This window comes from Tachypleus tridentatus, chromosome 10, assembly GCF_004210375.1.
Source record: "Tachypleus tridentatus isolate NWPU-2018 chromosome 10, ASM421037v1, whole genome shotgun sequence".
Classification (NCBI taxonomy): Eukaryota; Metazoa; Arthropoda; class Merostomata; order Xiphosura; family Limulidae; genus Tachypleus; species Tachypleus tridentatus.
The window spans coordinates 155830561-155852286 of NC_134834.1; the positions used below are offsets into that span (position 1 = coordinate 155830561).

The 21726-nt window shown below is 34.1% G+C and overlaps 1 protein-coding gene across 9 annotated transcripts in view; it reads left to right on the plus strand.

The window, feature by feature from the left end:
- Positions 1-19374, plus strand: part of LOC143230701 (uncharacterized) — a 54155-nt gene extending 34781 nt beyond the window's left edge. For 5 of the 9 annotated variants that reach the window (XM_076464710.1, XM_076464705.1, XM_076464711.1 and 2 more), the window contains 3 exons: positions 1345-1529; positions 9990-10105; positions 16415-19374. In XM_076464710.1, the coding sequence (XP_076320825.1) occupies positions 16942-17913 (972 nt within the window). In that variant the 5' untranslated portion in view covers positions 1345-1529; positions 9990-10105; positions 16415-16941 and the 3' untranslated portion in view covers positions 17914-19374. Of the gene's footprint in view, positions 1-1344; positions 1530-1668; positions 1839-9989; positions 10106-16414 lie in introns of those variants that run through there. The other 4 variants (XR_013016601.1, XM_076464712.1, XM_076464706.1 and 1 more) reach the window with 3 other exon arrangements.
- Positions 19375-21726: the final 2352 nt, after the last annotated feature.

A 21726-nucleotide genomic window follows, 5' to 3' on the forward strand; every position in this document is an offset into this window, starting at 1 on the left:
TTTACTGTTGGTTTCAAAGGACACATTATAATAAATAGTGAAAGGGAAAAAAATTGTTGAATGTCTATTTTGCCTCGTATTAGAATCAAGAAATGATGTTTTAACTTCACCATATCTGTTTTGTTTTATTTTATGAAGTATTGAAAATAAAATGAAAGCCATAAAACTGAATAAGTATTTAAATAGCAATGTTATTACCCTTTTATTATCTCGAGTATATCAGAGATTTCCTTGATGAAAACATATTCCCTTAAGCTTCTTTACTGTTGTTATTGGCAGCAAGTAAACTCTAAAATTACTGAAGTCTTACTATGCATTTCATCCCAATTACCTAAGGCTATGTGGTATTGTTTTTGAATCATTTCTGCAAACAAATGAAATGTTACTGGTAGAGAGATTTGTCTGGGGAACGTTACAGGTTGCTGTGAGTACCAACAGTAGAAGAATAACTTTTTTTAAAGTTTTCTATGTTTTTTCTCGGTAAAGTTGTTGCAGAAAAATATAATCCTTAGAGAATTAAAGGGAAACATTTGCTTTTCCTTAAAAGTTTGATACCAGTTTACCAAAAGTAAGCCTGTTTTCTTAAATGGATAAAACATCAATTTCTTGTTTATTATTTTTCTTTATCCAAAGTATGATATCAGTATCATATATTCCTTATTTGGTAGGTGAATGATGATTTCCAGGGTAAACAAAAATGTATTTGTGACTGGTTTTATCTCAGAATATGTTTACTAATTGTGGAAATTGCAGTATTATCATTTAAATAGTTTTGTCAGATATTGTAATTGGCCTTGCATGGTCAAATGTGTTAAGGCGCATGACTCGTAATCTGAGGGTCACAGGTTCACATCCCCGTCGCGCCAAACATGCTAGCCCTTTCAGCTGTGGGGGCATTATAATGTGATGGTCAATCCCACTATTCATTGGTAAAAGAGTAGCCCAAGAGTTGGCGGTGGGTGGTGATGACTGGCTGCCTTCCCTCTGGTCTTACACTGCTAAATTAGGGATGGCTAGCACAGATAGCCCTCGAGTAGCTTTATGCAAAATTCAAAAACAAACAAAAACATTATTGTAATTAATATTAATTAAAATACTTTAATCACTAGTACAATTGTGAAGTATATTATACAATATACAATCCTATGGACACTACCTCTGTTTTTCATATTATTTACTTTTTCTGCCAAGATTAAACCTATTAGATATGAATTCACAACAGCAATTTCAGTTGTGGTTCATCATATTTTACATTTAATAATCTGACAAGACTTGTGTATATGTATATTTTAGTGTCTGCACAAGTTGTTTCTTACTGATTATTTGAATATGTTTTCATTTTAGAACACATTTTGTAGAGTAACAACTGAGCAAACCAGGTGATTTACAACAAGAAATTATTTCTGAGTTCTGTGAGAGTGGTAATAATGATTTAACTAATTCAAAAGATAATCTTGGGAATGTGAAAAAAGAAAATAAATTTCAAGAAGAGTATCTACAACTGGATTGTGGATTAGAAAATACATCTGGTAAGTAAAGTTATCTCCTAAGGAATTGTATATTCATTGAAAACTGTTTGAAAAGCCATAGTTTCCATTGTGTTTTAAATAGCAGTTTATGTTTTCTGAGAAAATGTTTAAAATTATTACTTTATATTTTCAAATGAAGTAAAGACCCTAAAGTGAAATAGGAAGATCCACTGCAGTTACAACTCTTTTGTTGAAGGATAGACCCTACAAGAGACATAGGAAGATCTGATTAAGTTAGAACTAGACTTTTGAAGTGAAATAAAAACCTCACTGAATTTTAAAATTTCAAAAATAAAATGGTGAAAACCATAGAGTTGAATTGTGTTAATTTGTTCAAAACACACATGAAATGCTCACTTGTTCTGAAAAATACACATTATCTTCAGGGTTGCACTTTTTCTGGTATTAAAACTAATATAAATAGTATATATCTCCTTTATAACATTACAAAGAAAATATGTTGGAACTTTGATCTCTGCACAGTTCCAACACATATTGCCTGTAAAGAAAACATATAGTTTCAGTTTTTCTGTCCATCATAAAATATACAAATCCTGATATCATTTAAAAATACTTATCAAAGGGTTTTTTTTTCTCATGTGTTTTTCATTTTCTCTTGATGAATATTTTATGAATCCTGTATCAACAAGATTTTGTGATGCTACAGTAAATGGATTTAGTTTAATTTAAAAAAAAAGTCTTACCCTCTAAAGTCATTGGAAAGAAAAGTTTCTTGTATGCCTTTGTTAGTGTAAAGTAAACAACTAAGTAGTATACCTGGCTCAAATATGGTGTAGTTCCTCCTCTTCTGATCTCTGGATCTCTTTCTCTCATGGTCAAGGGTATCCTTTGTATGATTGTAGGGGTGCTTCTATTATCCCCTTTCACTGTTTTCTCTTCTTTCTCATTGTGGGATTCTTTTCAGTAGAGGTAAGTGCTCTATAAGAAGTTATAATTTTCCTCTACTGAAAATATATTTCCAATAGATACTTACCTCCTCTCACACTTCTCACCCTTTCTCCCCATTTTTCCAGTTCTCACATATTTCATCAGACTTTGAAGTGAAAGTTCAGTAGAAGCATGTAGAGAGAATGATGTGAGCATGCAATGCTCTGTTGGTGGTGCAGTGACACATAGTAATTTGCATGAGAGATACATTGGAATCATTTGATTTCGATGGGAGGATGCAGAAGGCTTGTGGAATGACTAATAAAAAAAATTTACATACAAAGGGTAGAAATGTATGGGAATAGCTAATCTGGTAAGTGGAGAAAGTGCCTATTAGAAATACATTTTCAATGTAGGAAAAGTATAACTTCTTAAATGAGAAAACATAAATTTAGGATTTGTGAGTATAATTAGCTAAGAGTTCTGAGAAAGCAAACTATCCAGAAAAACTATATTTGTGTATTAGTAAATTTATTATTACTCAAACAATGCATACAAAAACTCTAGTTATTCAAAACAAGCTGTAATTATTGAAGAGAAGCTGAGCTTGACTAAATATAATGGAAAAAAATATGCCCTATGTCAATGTAGAAGTAGGATATGAATGGAAATTGTGCTTTTATCAGTCAACACTTTTCCTGTTAAGTGGTGTTTAATGGTATTTTCTTGGCTATGTAACTGCTTTATCACATAAAGATGACTAACAAGTATAAATAATTGATAAAAATAAAAATCAGACCTAATGTGATATATGAAAGGGAACTTTGTAATTGACACTTTCACTACGGGCATCTTTTTCTGTGTATGTTACAAGGTTTTAGTGAGTTAAATTCAAAATTTAAATGATCTTTCTTATTGTGGTATACAAGTAATTTAGCATAAGAACATAGTTAATAAATCAAGTTTTAATATTACATAAAAGTGTTAAGTTCTTAATTATCTTTCAGTCTTATTTGTTTACAAAGTCACAAAACAGAAGATCAGACCTTTTTTGACATACCCACCTGTATCATCTTCTCTTTAAGAAATTGCCAGTAGCCCTTTCTAGCATTTAATACTGTATTATTTATAACCAATAGAAATCCAAGATTTTAATCTATAAAATGATGTGTTGTTTTCTGTACAGAGAATTATTTATTTTGCTTCCAATTTAAACTTTATTCTCCTTGGTGTGGATTTCCTGTACATGGTGAGGGACCTCCCAGAGAATGTTCTGTTTTTTCAGTTTACCTCCTCTGGGATCTAAACATCCACCTACATGTTTGCTGTGTGTGGTAACCCATGAAAGGGAGGAGAGGATCCTGGTGGTTGAGGGGTTCAACCATGATGCACCACTTTGGCCTTGAATTCCTGTAGAAGAGCAGCCTTGAGGTGGTCCCCCAGGTTCAATCAGCTGGTTCACTTGGGCTAGGGTCAACCAGGTACCAGTGTTGGATGTTCTCAATGGGTGTTGTGGACATTGTACCTGATGCTAATATTTGGGTATAGTGCTCACGAAACCTTGGCATTGCTGCATTGTCCTTGTTTGGTACTATAGTGTGTTCCCTCGTAGGGCTGTATGGTGGGTGGGACAAGTGGGCACTGAAGTGTAGCTTCTTTACTATGGATACCTCTCTTTCTGACAAAATAAATAAAAATCAAAATTTGAAGAAAAACATAGATCATTGGAAAATGACTACACATGGACGACTGTTGTGCAGTCAATATTACAGCAAGATTTTGTACCATTTCTGATTATCCACTTCTTATCTGAGAAATTCTTAGGGAAGATGTGTTCATTTTTTATTCAAAAGGGATTAGAAGGACTTGGTAGCTTCCCAAAGTCAGTAAAGAAGTTGCATTTTGGAGACATTTTGGTGAAAACATTTTCACCACAACATACCAAACTCCTTTTGAAATCAAAGCCATTGGGGATATACCCATTGATTACTTTCTTCCAGAGGAGTTATAGTTGAAAGGGATTTAAAGAACATTCCTGAGATCCTTGGTTTCTCCAGCCATTATGAATTTTTACCCCTCCCAATGTTCAGATTTTGATGTTTACATCACCATGCCCTCCTGCCACAGTCAAAGCAGGTTATCTGAACTGCAAGGTGTGGCCTTACATTCCTAACCCTCTCAGATGTTTCCAGTGTCAGCAGTTTGGTCACTTAAAAACATCCTGTCATGGTTCTTTGATATGTGTTCATTATGGTAGTAAAGACCACAATGCTTCCATGTGCAACCTGAAATCACACTGTGTTAACTGTAGTGGCTCACACTCCTCTTACTCTATTTCTTGCCCTAAATGGATAGAAGAGAAAGAGGTGCAATGCTTGAAAACTGTTAATAATATCACCTAATCAGTGGCTCGGAAATTATTCTCTCCAACCCCACCTCGGACATATGCTGCTACACTCCATTCTACTGCCACAGTGGGAGTGCAGACAGATCTTTCTATGCATCCAGCAGAGTTGTTTGCAAAATATCTTAAGAATCTTGTGCCCTCTATAATTAAACAAGTTGATGCATATATGTCTACTTTCATCTCTGTTCCTACCACTCCTTTTAGTGACTGTTCAGTTCCACTTCCTTCAGGTTCAAGTATTTCCTTGGGTTTGTGTGTTTCTGCAACCTCAAGAAGTAAATCGACCATTTGTTCATGCTTTCAGTCATGGGAATCTTTGTCCACAGAGACCTGCCTCCTTGACCCAGGGCAGGATCATTGGAGGTTGATAGATCTTCATCCAATACAGAAAAAAATGTGGTCACAAACAGAAGGTCTCCCTGCCACATTATCCTTCACACAAATAAAAATGGCCACTTTAATCCAGTGGAACTGTTGAGGTTTTCGATCAGATATAGATTACATTAAGGATTTGATTCTTACCATCCCATGTGTCTCTCCTTACAGGAAACGTTTCTGAAACTTGCAGATACAGTCACATTTCGGCAGTTTTCTTTCTACAGAAACAACAGGTTGTGTGATGGACAAGTGCATGGTGGGGTGGCATTGCTAGTTGATCAGCATGTGCCTACCATGTCTTTGTCACTTGATACACACTTGGAAGCTGTAGCCATCAGTGTTTCCTTGGGTGGTACCATCACTATTTGTTCTCTCTACCTGACTCATGAAAAGATTTATAATCAGTCAGACCTTGATACCCTCATTGAGCAGTTACCATCCCCCTTTTTACTATTGGGAGATTTTAATGGACATAATCCTCACTGGGGTGGTGCTAGTATTAATGGGAGGGGTCATGCTATAGAGCATATGCTCTTGGACCACAACCTGTCTCTCTTCAATACTGGTTCTTATGCTTATTTTCATTCACCTAGCCAGTCATTTACTGGAACAGATTATTCTATCTGCTCCCCTTGTCATTTACTTTTCTTGGAGGGTCGACAGTAATCCACAAGGCAGTAATCATCTTCCTGTCATTTTAAGAGAGACTGGCTGTGCTTGATGATGTCCAACCCGCAATCCTCGATGGAAGTTGGAACAGTTCAACTGGTCTTCTTACAGAACTTGATCCTGCCATTGTGTGTAAGCCATCGATAATTGACTGTATTGTATTCCTTTCAATCTTGTTCTCTAATGGCCAGGAAGTTGCTGATGCCCAGAGTATCACCAATACTCTCAGCAAAAGCTTTTCTCATGCATCTAGCACTTCTGCTTCATCCCCCATCTTCTTAGCCATCAAAACATGGGCAGAATGATCTTCTCTTTCCTTTTGGGTTGATCCTCTCTATTACTACAATTGCCCCCTTACATTGGTGGAACTTAAACTTTCTCTTCATCGGTCTGGCAATGCATCAGTGAGACCTGATGATATTCATTACGAGATGTTTTGCCATCTCTTTCCTGCTTCTCTTGCTGTTCTTCTGGTTGTTTTTAACTGGATCTGACTAGAGAATGTTTTTCCCTATACTTGGCACCATGCTATTGTACTCACTTTCCTTAAACCTGGGAAGGATTTCAAGATTCCTTTGAACTACCATCCAATTGCATTGGTGAGCTGTCTGTATAAGATCTTAGGGAGGATGGTTAATGCTCATCTTGTTTGGTTCCTCAAATCAAACAACCTCTTCTTACTCACTCAGTGTGGGTTCTAAAGACAGTACTCCACCATGGACCACCTGATTTGACTTCATCAGTTGGAGAAGCCTTTCTCTTTTTGTTTCTGTATTTTTTTTACCTTGAAAAAGTTTATGATACAGTGTGGAAGTAAGACATCTTGTGAATCCTCCACTCATGTGGGTTGTGTGGCAATTTACCGATTTTTATTAAACATTTTTTAATGAACTGGTGGTTCCAGGTCTGTGTGAGTTTAACACTTTCCCATTATTTCCCATGGGAACTTGGAATCCCTCATGGCTGTGTCTTGAGTGTCACACTTTTAAGTATAAACATTAATACCCTCAGTGGACAACTACCCCCTATAGTTGCAAATGGTCTCTTTGTTGAAAATTTCCACATCTTGAGTTGGTCATCAAACATGAGGTATATGGAGTTGCAGATACAGACTGCCCTCAATCATTTACTGAAGTGGACCACACCAAACAGTGTTATCTTTTCTCGCTCTAAAACTGTTTGCATGCACTTCTGCCACCAATAGAGTATTCACTCCAATCCCAAGCTCCATCTCAGAGAAGTTGTGCTTCCTGTGGTCCCTGAGACAAAGTTCTTGGGGCTTATCTTTGACTGTAAGCTGACCTTTATTCCACACATCAAGCAGCTATGTGTCAAGTGGTACTAGGGCATTGAACATCCTCTGTGTCTTCTCTTCCACCTCTTGGGGGGCAGCTCAATGTTCCACTCTAAAAATCTATCATGCACTTATTTAATCAAAACTGGTCTCTGATTATGGCTTTGCCAGGCCTTCACTGTCAGTGGCTTTGGTTCTGCACAGGGATATTCAGCGCTTCTCTAGTCCAGAGTTTGTACACTGAATTCCATGAACCCCCCTCTATACCTTTGTTGTTTGCAACTATCTTTAATGTTTGCTTCAAAACTTAGATCTTTACCACAGCATCTCATATGGGGTTGTGTTTTCCTTCCTCAGTGGGCTACACTTTTTCATAATAGATGGTCTGCCATTGCTCCTTTTAGCCTTTGTATTCAGGTGCAGTTGGATGAATTGGGTTTGTCCTTGAATAACACTGCTGTATCCACTGGTCAGCCCATCCCACCATGGCTAATTATTATCCCCAAATGTGACATTTCTTTCAGTCTTCTGAAGAAGGCAGATACTCCTGATTGGAAGTATCACCTTCTATTTGCCATGTAAATGAAAATGGAAGGATGGTTCAGAATCAGGTGACTCTGTGAGCTCTACCATGGTTTGCCATGATTTAGTTATTGCACACAGAATCCCCTCTACAGTTTCCGTGTTCACTTCTGAATTGTACACCATTTCTCTTGCCCTGGATCACATAGATGCTATGCAATACACAAACTGCACTATTTATACCAATTCACTTAGCTCTCTGTTAGTCCTGGAATTGCTTCACATCAGTCCTCACCCTATTCTCATTGATATTCAAAACTGACTGGCCCATTTCTCTCTATCTTTGACTTCTGTTCAGTTTTTCTGGATACCAGGCCACGACAGTATCCACAAGAATGAGCTCGCTGACATTGCAGCTATGTCAGTCTGCTCTGGTATTATCACTGCCATGCCTGTTCCATACATGATGTATGGTCCTGTATTCATGGCTCAGCTTCATGCCAGTTGGCAGTCAACTTGAAGTGAGCAACATGATAATAAGCTTTTCCAAATCAAACCTTCTATTGCTCTTTGGCTATATTTTTACTCACTGCTTTATGTTATTTGGTACTGAAGCACCTAGTGTTGTCTGTGTGACACTCAAGTCACAATAGCACACATCTTACTTTCATGCCATCATTACGACTGAGAGCAACGGCACCATTTTAAACATATTTTTACAGTGGGTTCACCCTTGATATTGGTGAGGATGATAATGTCCAACTCAGTTGTGTTTTCAAATTTTTAAGGGCCATTGGTCTTTTTAACTTTGAGATTTTAATTTGAAAATTGGACTGTGTTCTGTTTTAGTATGATTCCTTTTTACATATTTTATTGATTTTACTTTTTATATTTTTATTGGCTCTTTCATGCAGATAACCTGGTTACTTTGTGCCAATAAACACTAACAATCAACCAAACTTTATTCCATCAGTAAACACATCAGAAAGTTTTTATGAATTCTTAACAGCTCTTCTTGCATAGTGAGAAAGCCAAAAAAGTTACAATAGATATAGGGTTATTTGCTTTTTGCAATTTATTCTTCCAGTTCTCTCAAACTACATGTGTGTTGTAGGCTATGAAGTCTAGAAACAAATCCTTACATGGGAAAGATTTGCCAAACAGTGCTGTAAGATTTGTTATTCTTTTAGTTGTCTAGAACATGTTTGTTGTATGTAATTGATTACTATGTTATTCACAAGTACACATGCAGGCAACTGTGTATAAACTTGGTACAACAGTAATGCCAATAGTGAATACTGCACAAATTTTATTTTTTCAGAATAAACTACACAAGGAATTTAAAAAAAAAACTATATGGATTCAACCAACTATACTGTATAAAAAATTTCTTAATCAGTAATGTTGGATTGGACATCCTGCACACATGAGCTACCCCAGGAAAAGAGTGATGGTTAGGACTTGACCAGCTACTAGGGGGATTGCAAGCCCTGTGATGTAAATAATTCATGAGATTGGTTGCTATTTACATTCCCATGCATGCCCTGTGTTTTTACCACTTGCACAAATTTGAGTTTTGAAAATAGTAATGAAATGTATAAAATGAAAGGTAGTAGAATAAAAATACAATTAATACTCCTAAAAATTACTTAAGTTGGAGTGACAGTATTTGAAAATAGAAATATTTTTAAAAGGTGAATAATGAAAAAGGAACTCAAATACTGTACTCAATTCAAGTTATTTCATTACCTTTACACCTGTGGCTTAAGTGTAATCAACAGTTGACAGTAAAATAAAAAGAACAACAGAGTATTCATGATGAAACTTTGTAGAATGGACGGCACCTGTATATTGTGGAGACACAAGTGTAGAGGACGACATTTTGAAAGTCTTCCGCCTTTCATCTTCAAGTCAGGTGTGTGTAGGTGTTGTTAGTCTTTTATAGTGTCCTGGTGGATTGTAGAGAGAGTGCTATGATTGGTTGGATTATCACTGTTTCTGATTGGAGGAGAGATTTCCTGTAGATTCAACTAATGGCAGCCACATGTTGCTCACCTCTAAACTGGAATCTCTGTTTAGTGAAGGCTTAATAGTGTTAAATGATTCTTTGATTTTTCTTGTCTTCCAGAATTCGTCTGTGTCAATGATTCTAGTTTTCTCCCAGTTTATTCTCTGTCTGGTTGATGTGGCATGCTCTGCAATGGCTGAATTTTGTGTTTTCGTGAGTCTTGTACTATCTTTATGTACTTTTATTCTTGTCACGAGTTTTTTTCCCATTTCTCCAATGTATGTGTCATTGCAGGAACATGGAATTTCATAGATGACGTTTTTGAGATTCTCTTTGGTAGGTCGCTGTTTGTTTTTTACCAGAATGGACCTTAAAGTATTGTAGGATTTCCACTGGGCTTCCATGTTGAAGTAAGTACTTTATTTTTTTGTTTTTCATGTGTATTCTTTACTTAATATTATAAAAGTAACTAAATTGAAAAACTGTTTAGGTCAGATTAGATAAAATAAATAATAATAATAATAAATCTTCAAAAGTTATGCTTGCAAATAGGCTGTGTATTATGTAATTTTATAGGATAACATGAGCTACATATTTGTCAAGTAAATTACAATTTGTATCAGTTAGACACACTTCAAAGGGCAATAAAACTCGGGTATAAACAAATTTATACTGTTACCAGATTAAAGCTATTTAAGATAAACAGATGTAGTTTCATGTTACAATATGAAGTCGTTCTAAAAAGAAGAAAATGGTAATTTAGATTTATTTAAATTTTTTATGGTTATGAGGACAGTAAACTGAACAACCTCACATAAAGGTAGGAAAGAGAATATAACAGATAAAATATAATGTTTTGCTGAAAAAAAATGTTTGAAATATTTTTTAGGAAGTTTTAAAAATTAAGCAAAAGAAATTTGAGATTTCTCAGACCAAGAAAATTATTTTTAATCTTAACATGAAAATCAATTTGTACTCGGAGCAAGCAACACTGATACCATCTGTTCATGAAGAAATTTTTAGTGAAAATTCTTCATTAAGAATTCTGATATTTTGAAAACAAATTAATTAAGCATTATTGAAAGCTCTCAAAATTTCTTGGAGATGCTCAAAACATATTAAAGATTATAGTATGTAAACTATAAAGACCAATTTGGGATCACAAACTCAGCTGATTTGACCATGCCCATTGTAAGAAAGTTGACACCATTTAAAAAATTAAGTTTTCTTTCTTTCGTACTTTTAATAGTTATGTTTTTTGTACTTAAGGGCTTGTATGAGTAGATGAAAAATAAGAGTGCTGTTTTCAGAACAAGCCTTTCCTCTTCAGGTCAGTGTGTGTGTATAAGGTGTTGTCTGTCTTTTATAGGGTTCTAATGGATTGTGGACAGTATGTTATGATTGGTTGGATTGTCACTGTTTCTGATTGGAGGAGAGATTTCCTGTAAATTCAACCAATGGCAGCCACAGGTTGCTCACCTCTAATCCTGTATCTCTGTTTAGTGAAGGTTTAATTGTTTAATGATTCTTTGATTTTCTTGTCTTCCAGAATTTGTCTGTGTCAATGATTCTAGTTTTCTCCCAGTTTATTCTGTGTCCAGTTGACATGACATGCTCTGCAGTAGCTGAATTTTCTATTTTCATGAGTCTTGTACTATTTTTATGTTCTTTTATTCTTGTCATGAGTTTTCTTCCCATTTCTCTAATGTATGTATCATTGGAGGAACATGGAATTTCATAGATGATGTTTTTGAGATTCTCTTTAGTAGATCACTGTTTGTTTTTTTTCACTAGAATGGACTTTAAAATATTGTAGAATTTCCACTGGTCTTCTTTGAATTTCTTGGCTATGCATTTGAGTTTTACACTGAAATGTTGCAGGTATAGTAAGGTAAATGGTGGTCATGGTAGTGACTTTCTGATCTTTTCTTTCTGTCATGTTGGAACATTTACCAACCTCCGAAATCCTTCACATTACCAGACAACGACTGCTGAATGACAACTCCCTGCCATACAGAACAGATATGAAAATATATGCCATAATGGAACTAACAACTATTTGCCTACAATCAACCTATTTCCAATACAATGAGGAATTCTATGAACAAACAGATGGTCTAGCCATGGAATCACCACTCTCTCCAATCCTAGCAGATATTTTCATAGAAGACTTTGAAAAAAGGAGTCCTTTCATCCACATCTATAAAACCAAGTTTCTACAGACGTTATATCAATCAAACCTTTGTTATTTGACCCCATGGTCATGAAAACTTGCCAGCCTTCTTAGAACATCTCAAATCCATAGACAAAAGAATACACTTCACTATAGAAAGAGAAAGGAACAAAATAGTACCATTTTTGACATACTTATCAGCAAATAAACAAGCAAGACAAATCACCACAACTGTATACAGAAAACCCACCTACATGAACAGATACCTGCACTTCCAGTCCTGTCATCCAACCTTGATAAAACATGGTATAATCCAATGCCTAAACAAGAGAGCAGAAAGCATTTGCAATAAGACATCCATCAAAGCAGAACATCAAAAGATCATACAGAGTTTTAAACAGAATGGTTACACTTCCTCTCCCTTCACCAAAAACTTCTTGAAGACAAAGACTGAAAGAAAAGATCAGAAAGTCACTACCACCACTACACAACCATTTACCTACCACACCTGCAACATTTCAGTGAAAAACTCAAATGCACAGCCAAGAAATTCAACATAGAAGTCTGGTGGAAATTGTAATGTACCTTAAGGTCCATTCTGTTAAAAAACACACAAAAAAACAGCGACCTACCAAAGAAAATCTCAAAAACAACATCTATGAAATTCCATGTTCCTGCAACAATACATTCATTGGAGAAATGGAAGAAAACTTGTGACAAGAATAGAATAAAATAACATAAAAATAGTACAAGACTCATGAAAACATAAAATTCAGCCATTGTAGAGCAAACCATGTCAACTGGACACAGAATAAACTGGGAGAGAACTAGGATCATTGACACAAACAAATTCTGGAAGACAAGAAAAATCAAAGAATCATTTTATATTAACACTATTAAACCATCACTAAACAAAGATTCCAGATTAGAAGTGAGTAACCTTTTGCTACCATTGGTTGAATCTACAGGAAATCTCTCCTCAAATCAGAAACAGTGATAATCCAACTAATCATAACATGCTCTCCACATTCCACCAGGATATAATAAAAGGCAAACAACACTTTACTCTCTCTCACACACACACTGACCTGAAAATGAAAAGTGGAAGACTTTTGAAACGTTGTCCTCTACACTTGTGTCTCCACAACAGGCAACTGCCATCTATTCTACAAGGTTTCATCAAAAATATTTTTATTGTAAGAACAACTGTGGGATATATCTAGATTATGAAAGTAGCATTCTCTGCCATTCTTTATGTGTACTAAGGAAAAACTGTAATTTACATTAGACTTAATTAACTTCATGTTGCTGGTACATAGATCTTACAAAGATGATGAAAGTGTATAAAACTTTTTTAACATGTTAAAACTAATATAAATTATCTTGTATGTAAAGTATATTGATGATGTGCATATTAGTATATCTAGCATTTGTGGAAAAATATAATGGAGATGGCAAAGTTATTTCTATATGAGTATAAAGGTACAGTGTTTAGCATATATTAAACTACAAAACTAAATATATTGTATATAAAACATTATCTTTAAAATAAATAAAGTAAGAAATTGCATTAAGGTAATTCATTACGTTTCTATTATTTGTAACAAAGAGAATACAATTATATGATTAACTAATGAAAACTAAAAGATAAACTTAGCCTTAGTAGTCTCTACCAGTGTCACAACTTCACAAATTTCCCAATTTTCTGTACTTAAGGTAGGAAAAAACTGTACATTATACAAAAAAAATAGTTTCAGTTTTCAAATGTTACATGTACAATTTAAGACACCTTTAGAAACCAGAAACTTACAAAAGAGAGAGAGATGGAAAGAGAGACAATTGCTTTTGTATTTTTTGCTACCATGATTTTAACAATTCACTGCATTGGTGAGAAATTGTCTTATTTCCACTATTTTAAAAGAACTTCCAAGAGGTGGCTAAAAATTGACAATTATGAATAAATTATCCTTTGTTTGTTTGTTTTGTTGCTGTTTAAAACAAATGTTAAAATAAACTTGTGTCAAAAGAAAATTTAAGATCCAACATTTCAGTTAATATTTTTCCAAAATTTGATGTTTCACTTTCTTTGTGGGTAATACTTGATATGGGATGTCTGTTAAACTAAACAAATATTGATACATCTCAACTCTAAATTTAGGAACAACTATACTTATATGTAAGTTTGTGAAGATGTTAGTAAAACGAAGTAAATCTTGAAAGATAGTGTATGTATAGAAAAAATGTTGTGTACAAATATGTATTTTTGTAGTAAGTAGATGTTTCCTAATGTTAGAGAAACACACAGGTTCAAGAAGTCTCAATAGAAATGAATAAAAACCCAATAACCCAAGGGCTTTTAAAAGGTGGACCTTTCAAAAGTACTCAGGTTGTAGGTTTTTATTAATTTCTATTAGATATATCCTATATAATTTTACATTTAATGACTTCTATACATAGAACTATATTTGCCATTTCATACATTAAACTTGTGTCTATTCAAATGGTAAATATGCTCTGTACTTAAAGTATGAGAATTCCCTGTAGTTTACAGTTTAATGCATACAAAAATACACAAAGTGAAAGCAAGATAAAATATTGATAATTGTTTTTTTACATTATATTTTACAATAACATTTCTCAAAATTCATAACTAAAATTTTATAGAAACAGTAAATTGAGTTATATAATTTACTTCAGCCTTGAAGTACATAAAGTGTGAAAACTGTGTACTAAATTATGCAGTTAGGTTCTTAAGTGTGAGAGCAAAACAAATGGGTGATATGTTGTCACTCTGCCATCTCGGACAGGGTTAATAATGTTAGCTTATTGATGATAGAGGTAAAACCTTGAGGATTTATGTAAAATATTGGTGATGTTTTGGGTTGATCTGTTTCTTATGTTTTGGTTGTGGGCTAAACTGTTTTTAGCATTCAAAGAAAAATAGGAATAACAGTGGTATTATGAGATCTTTAAATGACTTCAATTAAATACAGATAAATTGATTTAAAAAAATTAAGAAATGTACACTGGCAAGTTGCTACAGCTTGATTTTCTCTTCTGAGGTAATATTTTTTTGCAAAGTAATTCAGGATAAATAAAACATGAATCGTATATCTACTATATTTATAGACCTTTTCTGAGATGCTAAGTTCTTTTACTGAGTGGTCACTATGTAGCAATTTTAACAACAAGTTGGTGTATTAACTGTGGTAATAGTAGATGGATATAGCTGTTCTGGTGAACAATGATGAACTGTTATCAGTCATTTGTTTTTCCAGTTACATTCCAACTTCATTAGTTGTCCTATAGAGAATTCTGTCTGAGATGGTTAAGACCCTCCATTTAACTAGTTAGTGTAACATACATGCATTGCATTGAATAATAATTCATTAGACAGATAGTTTTTAAGTAGCTCTATCTGTGCTTTCATCATTTTAAATTAAACTAAATATTAATAATGAATTATTGAACATCATTATTTATTGATGAGGTTAAGGTGTTCGACTCGTAATCTGAGGGTCGCTGGTTTGAATCCCCATCACACCAAACATGTTTGCCCTTTCTGCCATGGGGGCATTATAATGTAACAGTCAATCCTACTATTTATTAGTAAAAGAGTAGCCCAAGAGTTGGCAGTAGGTGGTGATGACTAGCTGCCTTCCTTCTGGTCTTACACTGTTACACTGCTAAATTAGGGATGGCTTGTGCAGATAGCCCTCATGTAGCTTTGAGCAAAATTCAAAAATAAAACAAATTAATTCTTTGTTTTTTGTTTGTTTCTTTTAACTGGACCAAAATGTTGTTGAATATTGGGTTTAAACATTATTATGATATTATGAAAAACTTTCAGGGCAATCTAAATCTTACCTTATCATGTTGGTCAGAAGTGTTGTTTTGTTCTTTACATGTATTGTTACAGTGTTAGTATTGGATTACCATTCTTTAAATTTTATTGCTTAGCTGACAAGATATTCATGGTAGTTGGTTGATTGAGTCTTAAGTTTGGTATTAGTTGTTCCCAAACTGTAGTCAATGAATGAGTCTCATGTAGAAATCTTAAAAGTTCAATAAGACTTAACAAAGCAGTATTTTTGGTGAGAAATGTATTTCAATAAATTTGACTGCACTAAATTGTTTTGCCTGATATTTTACTTCAAAGAACAGTTGTGATGAAAATAAGGTACTTAAGAGCAGTTATTATTTAACATTTTTGTTAAACCATTAGGTGGGCTTTTTTTTCCATGATATATAAGGTCTTGGAGGGGTGTTCTAGTTAAAGTAATTGAGAACCCATGTTCTGTATCACATAATTACTTGTTCTTTAAATATCATGTTTTTCTATCAATGTATGGTCTTTTCCAAGTTTCATGCTGCAGGAATGATATGATATAAAACCTTGATGCCTAGTGTCAATCTTGTATATTTGAATTATTACGTTTTAAAAAACTCGTTTATTAAAGCAAAAAATATATTAAGAAAGATGAAATAAATTATGTATAATGCTATTTGATACTTGTAATTGTTTACCTATGTCTTTTAATTGTAGATCCAAAGACATGCATCAGCAACCAATATGGAACTGCTTATGAAGATTTGATACAACAAGCTCCTAATAAAAAAAACATCAAATCTCAGAAGCCAGGGAGTGATGATGTGCATGAGAAAATACCTTCAAAAGAAAGTAATCTAAAAAAATGTCAGGTTCCTTACATTGGAGAAAAGCCATACAGATGTGATTTTTGTGGTAAAGAATATCAAAGTAAAGGTCAGATTGAGATACATAAAAGAATACACACTGGAGAGAAACCCTACAGTTGTGATGTGTGTGGCAAAGCATTTGGAAGGAATAGTCAACTTAAAATACATAAAAGGATACACACAGGAGAGAAGCCATACAAGTGTGTTGTGTGTGGTAAGCGATTTGGAAGTAACAGTAGCTTAAAATTACATGAGAAGATACACACTGGAGTGAAACCATACAGTTGTATTGTGTGTGGCAAAGAGTTTAGAAGAAATAATGATCTAAAAAAACATAAAAGGTGTCACACACTGGAGAAACCATACAGCTGTATAATGTGTGGAAAAGAATTTGGAACAAATGGCCATTTAAAAATTCATGTAAGGATACACACTGGGGAGAAACCATACAAATGTGTAGTGTGTGGAAAAAAATTTAGATGTAGTAGTAACCTAAAATCACATGAGAAGATACACACCGGAGATAAACCGTACAGTTGTATTGTATGTGGCAAAGAATTTGCAACAAATAGTCAGCTAGAAAAACATATGAGAATACACACTGGAGAAAAGCCCTACAGATGTGTATTATGTGATAAAGAGTTTAGAAGTACAAGCAACTTAAAATCACATGAAAAAATACATACTGGAGAGAAGCCATTCACTTGTGTAGTATGTGGCAAAGAATTTGGAACAAGTAGTCAGCTGGATAAACATTTGAGGACACACACTGGAGAGAAACCATACACTTGTGTAGTGTGTGGCAAAGAATTTGGAGGAAACACTCATCTAAAAATGCATCAGAGGATACACACTGGAGAAAAACCGTATAGTTGTGTTTTTTGTGATAAAGAATTTAGTAGTAGTAGTTATCTAAAAATACATCAACGTATACACACTGGAGAGAAACCATACAGTTGTATCGTATGTGGTAAAGGTTTTGGAACAAATAGTAGCTTGAAAGAACATTTAAGAATACATACTGGTGAGAAACCTTACAAGTGTGTAGTGTGTAGCAAAGAGTTTGTAAGTAATAGTAACTTAAAAAAACATGAAAGGACACATACTGGTGAGAAACCATACACCTGTATTGTGTGTGGCAAAGAATTTGGAGGAAATAGTCATCTGAAAACTCATCAGCGTATACACACTGGAGAGAAACCATACATTTGCCTTATTTGTGGTAAAGATTTTAGAACTAGTACTTTACTGAAAAAACATAAAAAGACGCATACAGGAGAGAAACAATCCAGTTGTCTGTTGTTTGAAAAAGAGTTTGAAAAAAATAGTAACCTTAAAGATATATAAGACAGAAACTGGATGAATTTGCTCTTTAAGTAACATAAACCACATGTGGCTGTGATTTTTGTAGTAAAAAGCTTGGAAGAAGCAGTTACCTAAAAATGTAGAGTACACCTACTGAGCATAAAAATTAGTTCATAATTTGTGAGAAACAATTTATGAACACTTACGTTTTAGCTATTTATAAAAATTAATTTATATTAGTAAGAAAATGTGTAGTGAAATTATACAGACAACCTTACAGGTAATTTATTGATCAGATTCAGTTAATGCTTTATTTGTTAAATTATGATTACTTTTCTTTTAACAAAGTTAATATATTTAGTTTTTATTATTGGCCTATAATGTCTTATAATATTATTAAGAGAATGGGGAAAACTATTATCTTTATACAGAAAAGTGTGTATTTATTTCAATATCATTCCACTTGTTACATACAGTTAAATTCAGTATTGTCATAACCTGACTGAAGGATGCTGTTATTTTTTATAATGTAACCCATTAAAAGGTAAAACAATGATCTTGTGGACATTTGGTTTTATAGTTCATGTAGTGTGCCTATTTTTTTAATGTTTATTTTCTTTTCATCTGTACTTAAATTTTTCTCAGACTTCTTGCTTTTTGAGTGTCTTTTAAAGTAAATTTAAACTCCTATGAATTCTGTATAGTGTAACAATGTTTTACGACAACATAGGATCTGTTGCTCAATCTTAGCTGCTGTCCCATCCTCTAAACTAAAACTATCAATAAATTTTTTTTTTTAAATCTTAAAACCATGTCTTATCATTTATATAATTATTAAGCTTTCTCTTAGACTCTCTTAAATTTATTCCTTTCACAACATCCAAAGACTAGCCACCCTGTTAAATAAAACTGTCTTAGTTAAAAGTGACTCTCAACCTGCCAAAATTTATAATTGTTATTCCCTTGTCCTACTGTTCTCACTGTTAAGTGTGAAAAAAAGAAATGATACATTATCACTGTCAGTTTCCTATACATTTTTAAACACCTCAATCAGATCCCCTTTTACTTTCTTTTTTTTCAAGAGGAAACAATTTGGGAGATTTAAACCTCTCCACTGATGACAATCCCTTCATCCCAAGCACCATTCTAGTAACCCTTTTCTGAACTCTTTCCAACAGCTAACTTCCAGCCCTATGTTACCTGCCCACCACTCAATGACTGAGAAAAAAATAATAGCAAATAGCTCACATATCCAAATCTTTAAACTCCTTCAAAACCTTTGTGTAAATACTACCTGTCTAGGAACCTTAGCATTCATTAAAATTCCCAATTTTTCCTTAAGCTCAGAATTAATGTAGTCACCTAGTTCAATCTTGTTTCCATGTCTTAACCATTCAAGATATGGGGTACTGCTTCAATCCAACAGCCTGTAATTAATCTGTGCTTTTTTTCATTGTATGATATGTAATAACAGTGAATAAATAAAAAGTAATTATCAATAAAGCTTGCTGTACATTTAAGAATTGAATGTTAAGAATAAATTTAGAGAATAATATCTCTTAAGTAGGAATATATGTAAATAGGTCATGGTTAAGTCTACTGGTTTAACAGCTGATCATTTACCTAGTATAAATGTGATATATTACCTAATAAAATCCAACAACACAACTCCATGGAAAACACCACCACTAGTGCAAACAGGAGAAAGACATTTGCTGGTGATGATTTATTTATGTGTAAATTAGTATCAGTTAAGTAATTTAAAAAAAATAGTGCTAATAATGTACTCTTCAAAAAAAGAAATGCAAAAGGCAAAATATGAGACAAATTGTTAACATGTTTATTCCGGGTAGTTCTATATGACGTGTGAAACTTTGCACATTCACTGCTGAACATCCAAAGTCTGCAAAGGTGAAGTCCACACTCACTAGTTGAAGTTTAATGTCACTCAACGTCAATAACAAGTATGCCCCCATGAGCATCAATAACTGCTTGGCATCTCCTGCCCATGGAAGCGATGAGATGACAAATCACATCCTGTGGAATGGCTGTCCACTCAGCCTGCAAAGCTGCTGCAAGCTGAGGTAGAGTCTGCGGTTGAGGTTGTCGCCGTCACAGACATCAGTCCAACTCATCCCGAAGATGTTCGATGGGGTTTAAATCTGGTGATCTGGAGGGCCAGGGAAGAACGTTGATGTTGTGGTGTCTCAAGAAGACAGTGGTGAGTCGGGCTGTGTGAGGACGGGCGTTGTCATGTTGAAAAACGTCGTTGACGTTTACATTGATGGGTTGCACATGGAGCCTAAGAATCTCGTCGACGGTTGCGTATGGTCTGATCGGAAATCCTACGCAGCCATGGTATAGTTGAGGCAGTAGACGTCGCAGTGGTGGTCCTATCCTGAAGGTGACGTAACCGGATGTAGCGATCTTGTGCGGGCGTGGTCACATGAGGTCTGCCAGATCGTGGACGGTCACAAGTTGATCCATGTTGTTGGTGACGATTCCATAGCCTTGTGATGGTGCTTGGGTGGACATTCACAGCTCTGGCAACATCTGATCGAGATTCGCCTGCTTCCAAGCGACCAATGGCATTGTTGCGTTGTGCTTCAGTCAGTCTTGGCGTAACTGTATTGCGTGTCGGTGGCTTAATACTGAGCTATGGAAACCGAGAACCCATCACTTTTATAGGTATTTTGCACATGTTGCACTTGCAGAACATGCAGATCTCTCAAACAAATTTATTTGATACAAATGCGTTTTGGCGAAAAATTCGATGTTTTCCTCCGTTTTCAAAGTGCACAACTTTTATTGTTATTTTGGTCTGACAATCAGTGCCTTAACACGTGTAACATCACATACTCTGAGCTTGTAACATTATTACATATATTTCTCTTTAAAATAACAAAAATATCCCTTTTGCATTTCTTTTTTTTGAAGAGTATATGAACTTAATATAAGGTGCTCATTTGAAAATACTAACACACAAATGTATGGGTATAAGATAGTGTAGGAATAGAATATGTAAGGGCAAATTGCCAAAACATCACGTTTTTTGTTGTTGTTGTATTTTTAGTTTAGGATATTTGAGCTTATACTGGCAATGTCATTGTGAAAGTAAAGGAATTTTTTAATAACACTTCTATTTAAAAGTTTTGAAGTGGCTTAACTGGGTAATGTATAAACTTTATTATAACTATACAACTTTTCAACAAGATTTTGCCATCTTCAGATATTTCTGTTTAGCTGATTATAAAATTGATTTTATACCAGCATGAAAATATGCAAAATGAAATTATACAGTTGACTTTTGATGCAATTTAATGCCAGAAATCACAAGTGAATATCCCTAGTCTTACAGTGTAAGGTGTGAAACAAATTAGAATGAAGTTTGGGTTGTTTGATTTTATCTTTGGCCCTAAATATTGTTTTATAGATGTACTTGTAATTCTATAAGTGAAATGTCAGGAGTAAAGCTATTGACACAGTACATTATGCAATACATTTATGTTTACAGTGCATTCTAACATTGTTTATTTTACCTGGAAAACTTTAGTGTCAGTTGGGAAATAATACACTTACAAGTATACTCTTTATTTGTATTCTGTTATTATTACTTTACCATTTGTAAGTTTGGTGTTGTCAGTGGTTTTAATTCTTTCTTATAATGTGGAGCAATCCAAATTTAAATTTGTATTAAGTGTTTAAATTTATATACATGTAGTTCTACATTTTATTTGTTCTCCATTTAATACACCTCTATGTTGCTTTGTTATAATTTTAATTTATTTTGAATGTATATTTATTATGCCTCCACTGCAAAGCAGAGTGTGATATTTTACTTGTTCCTGTCCATTT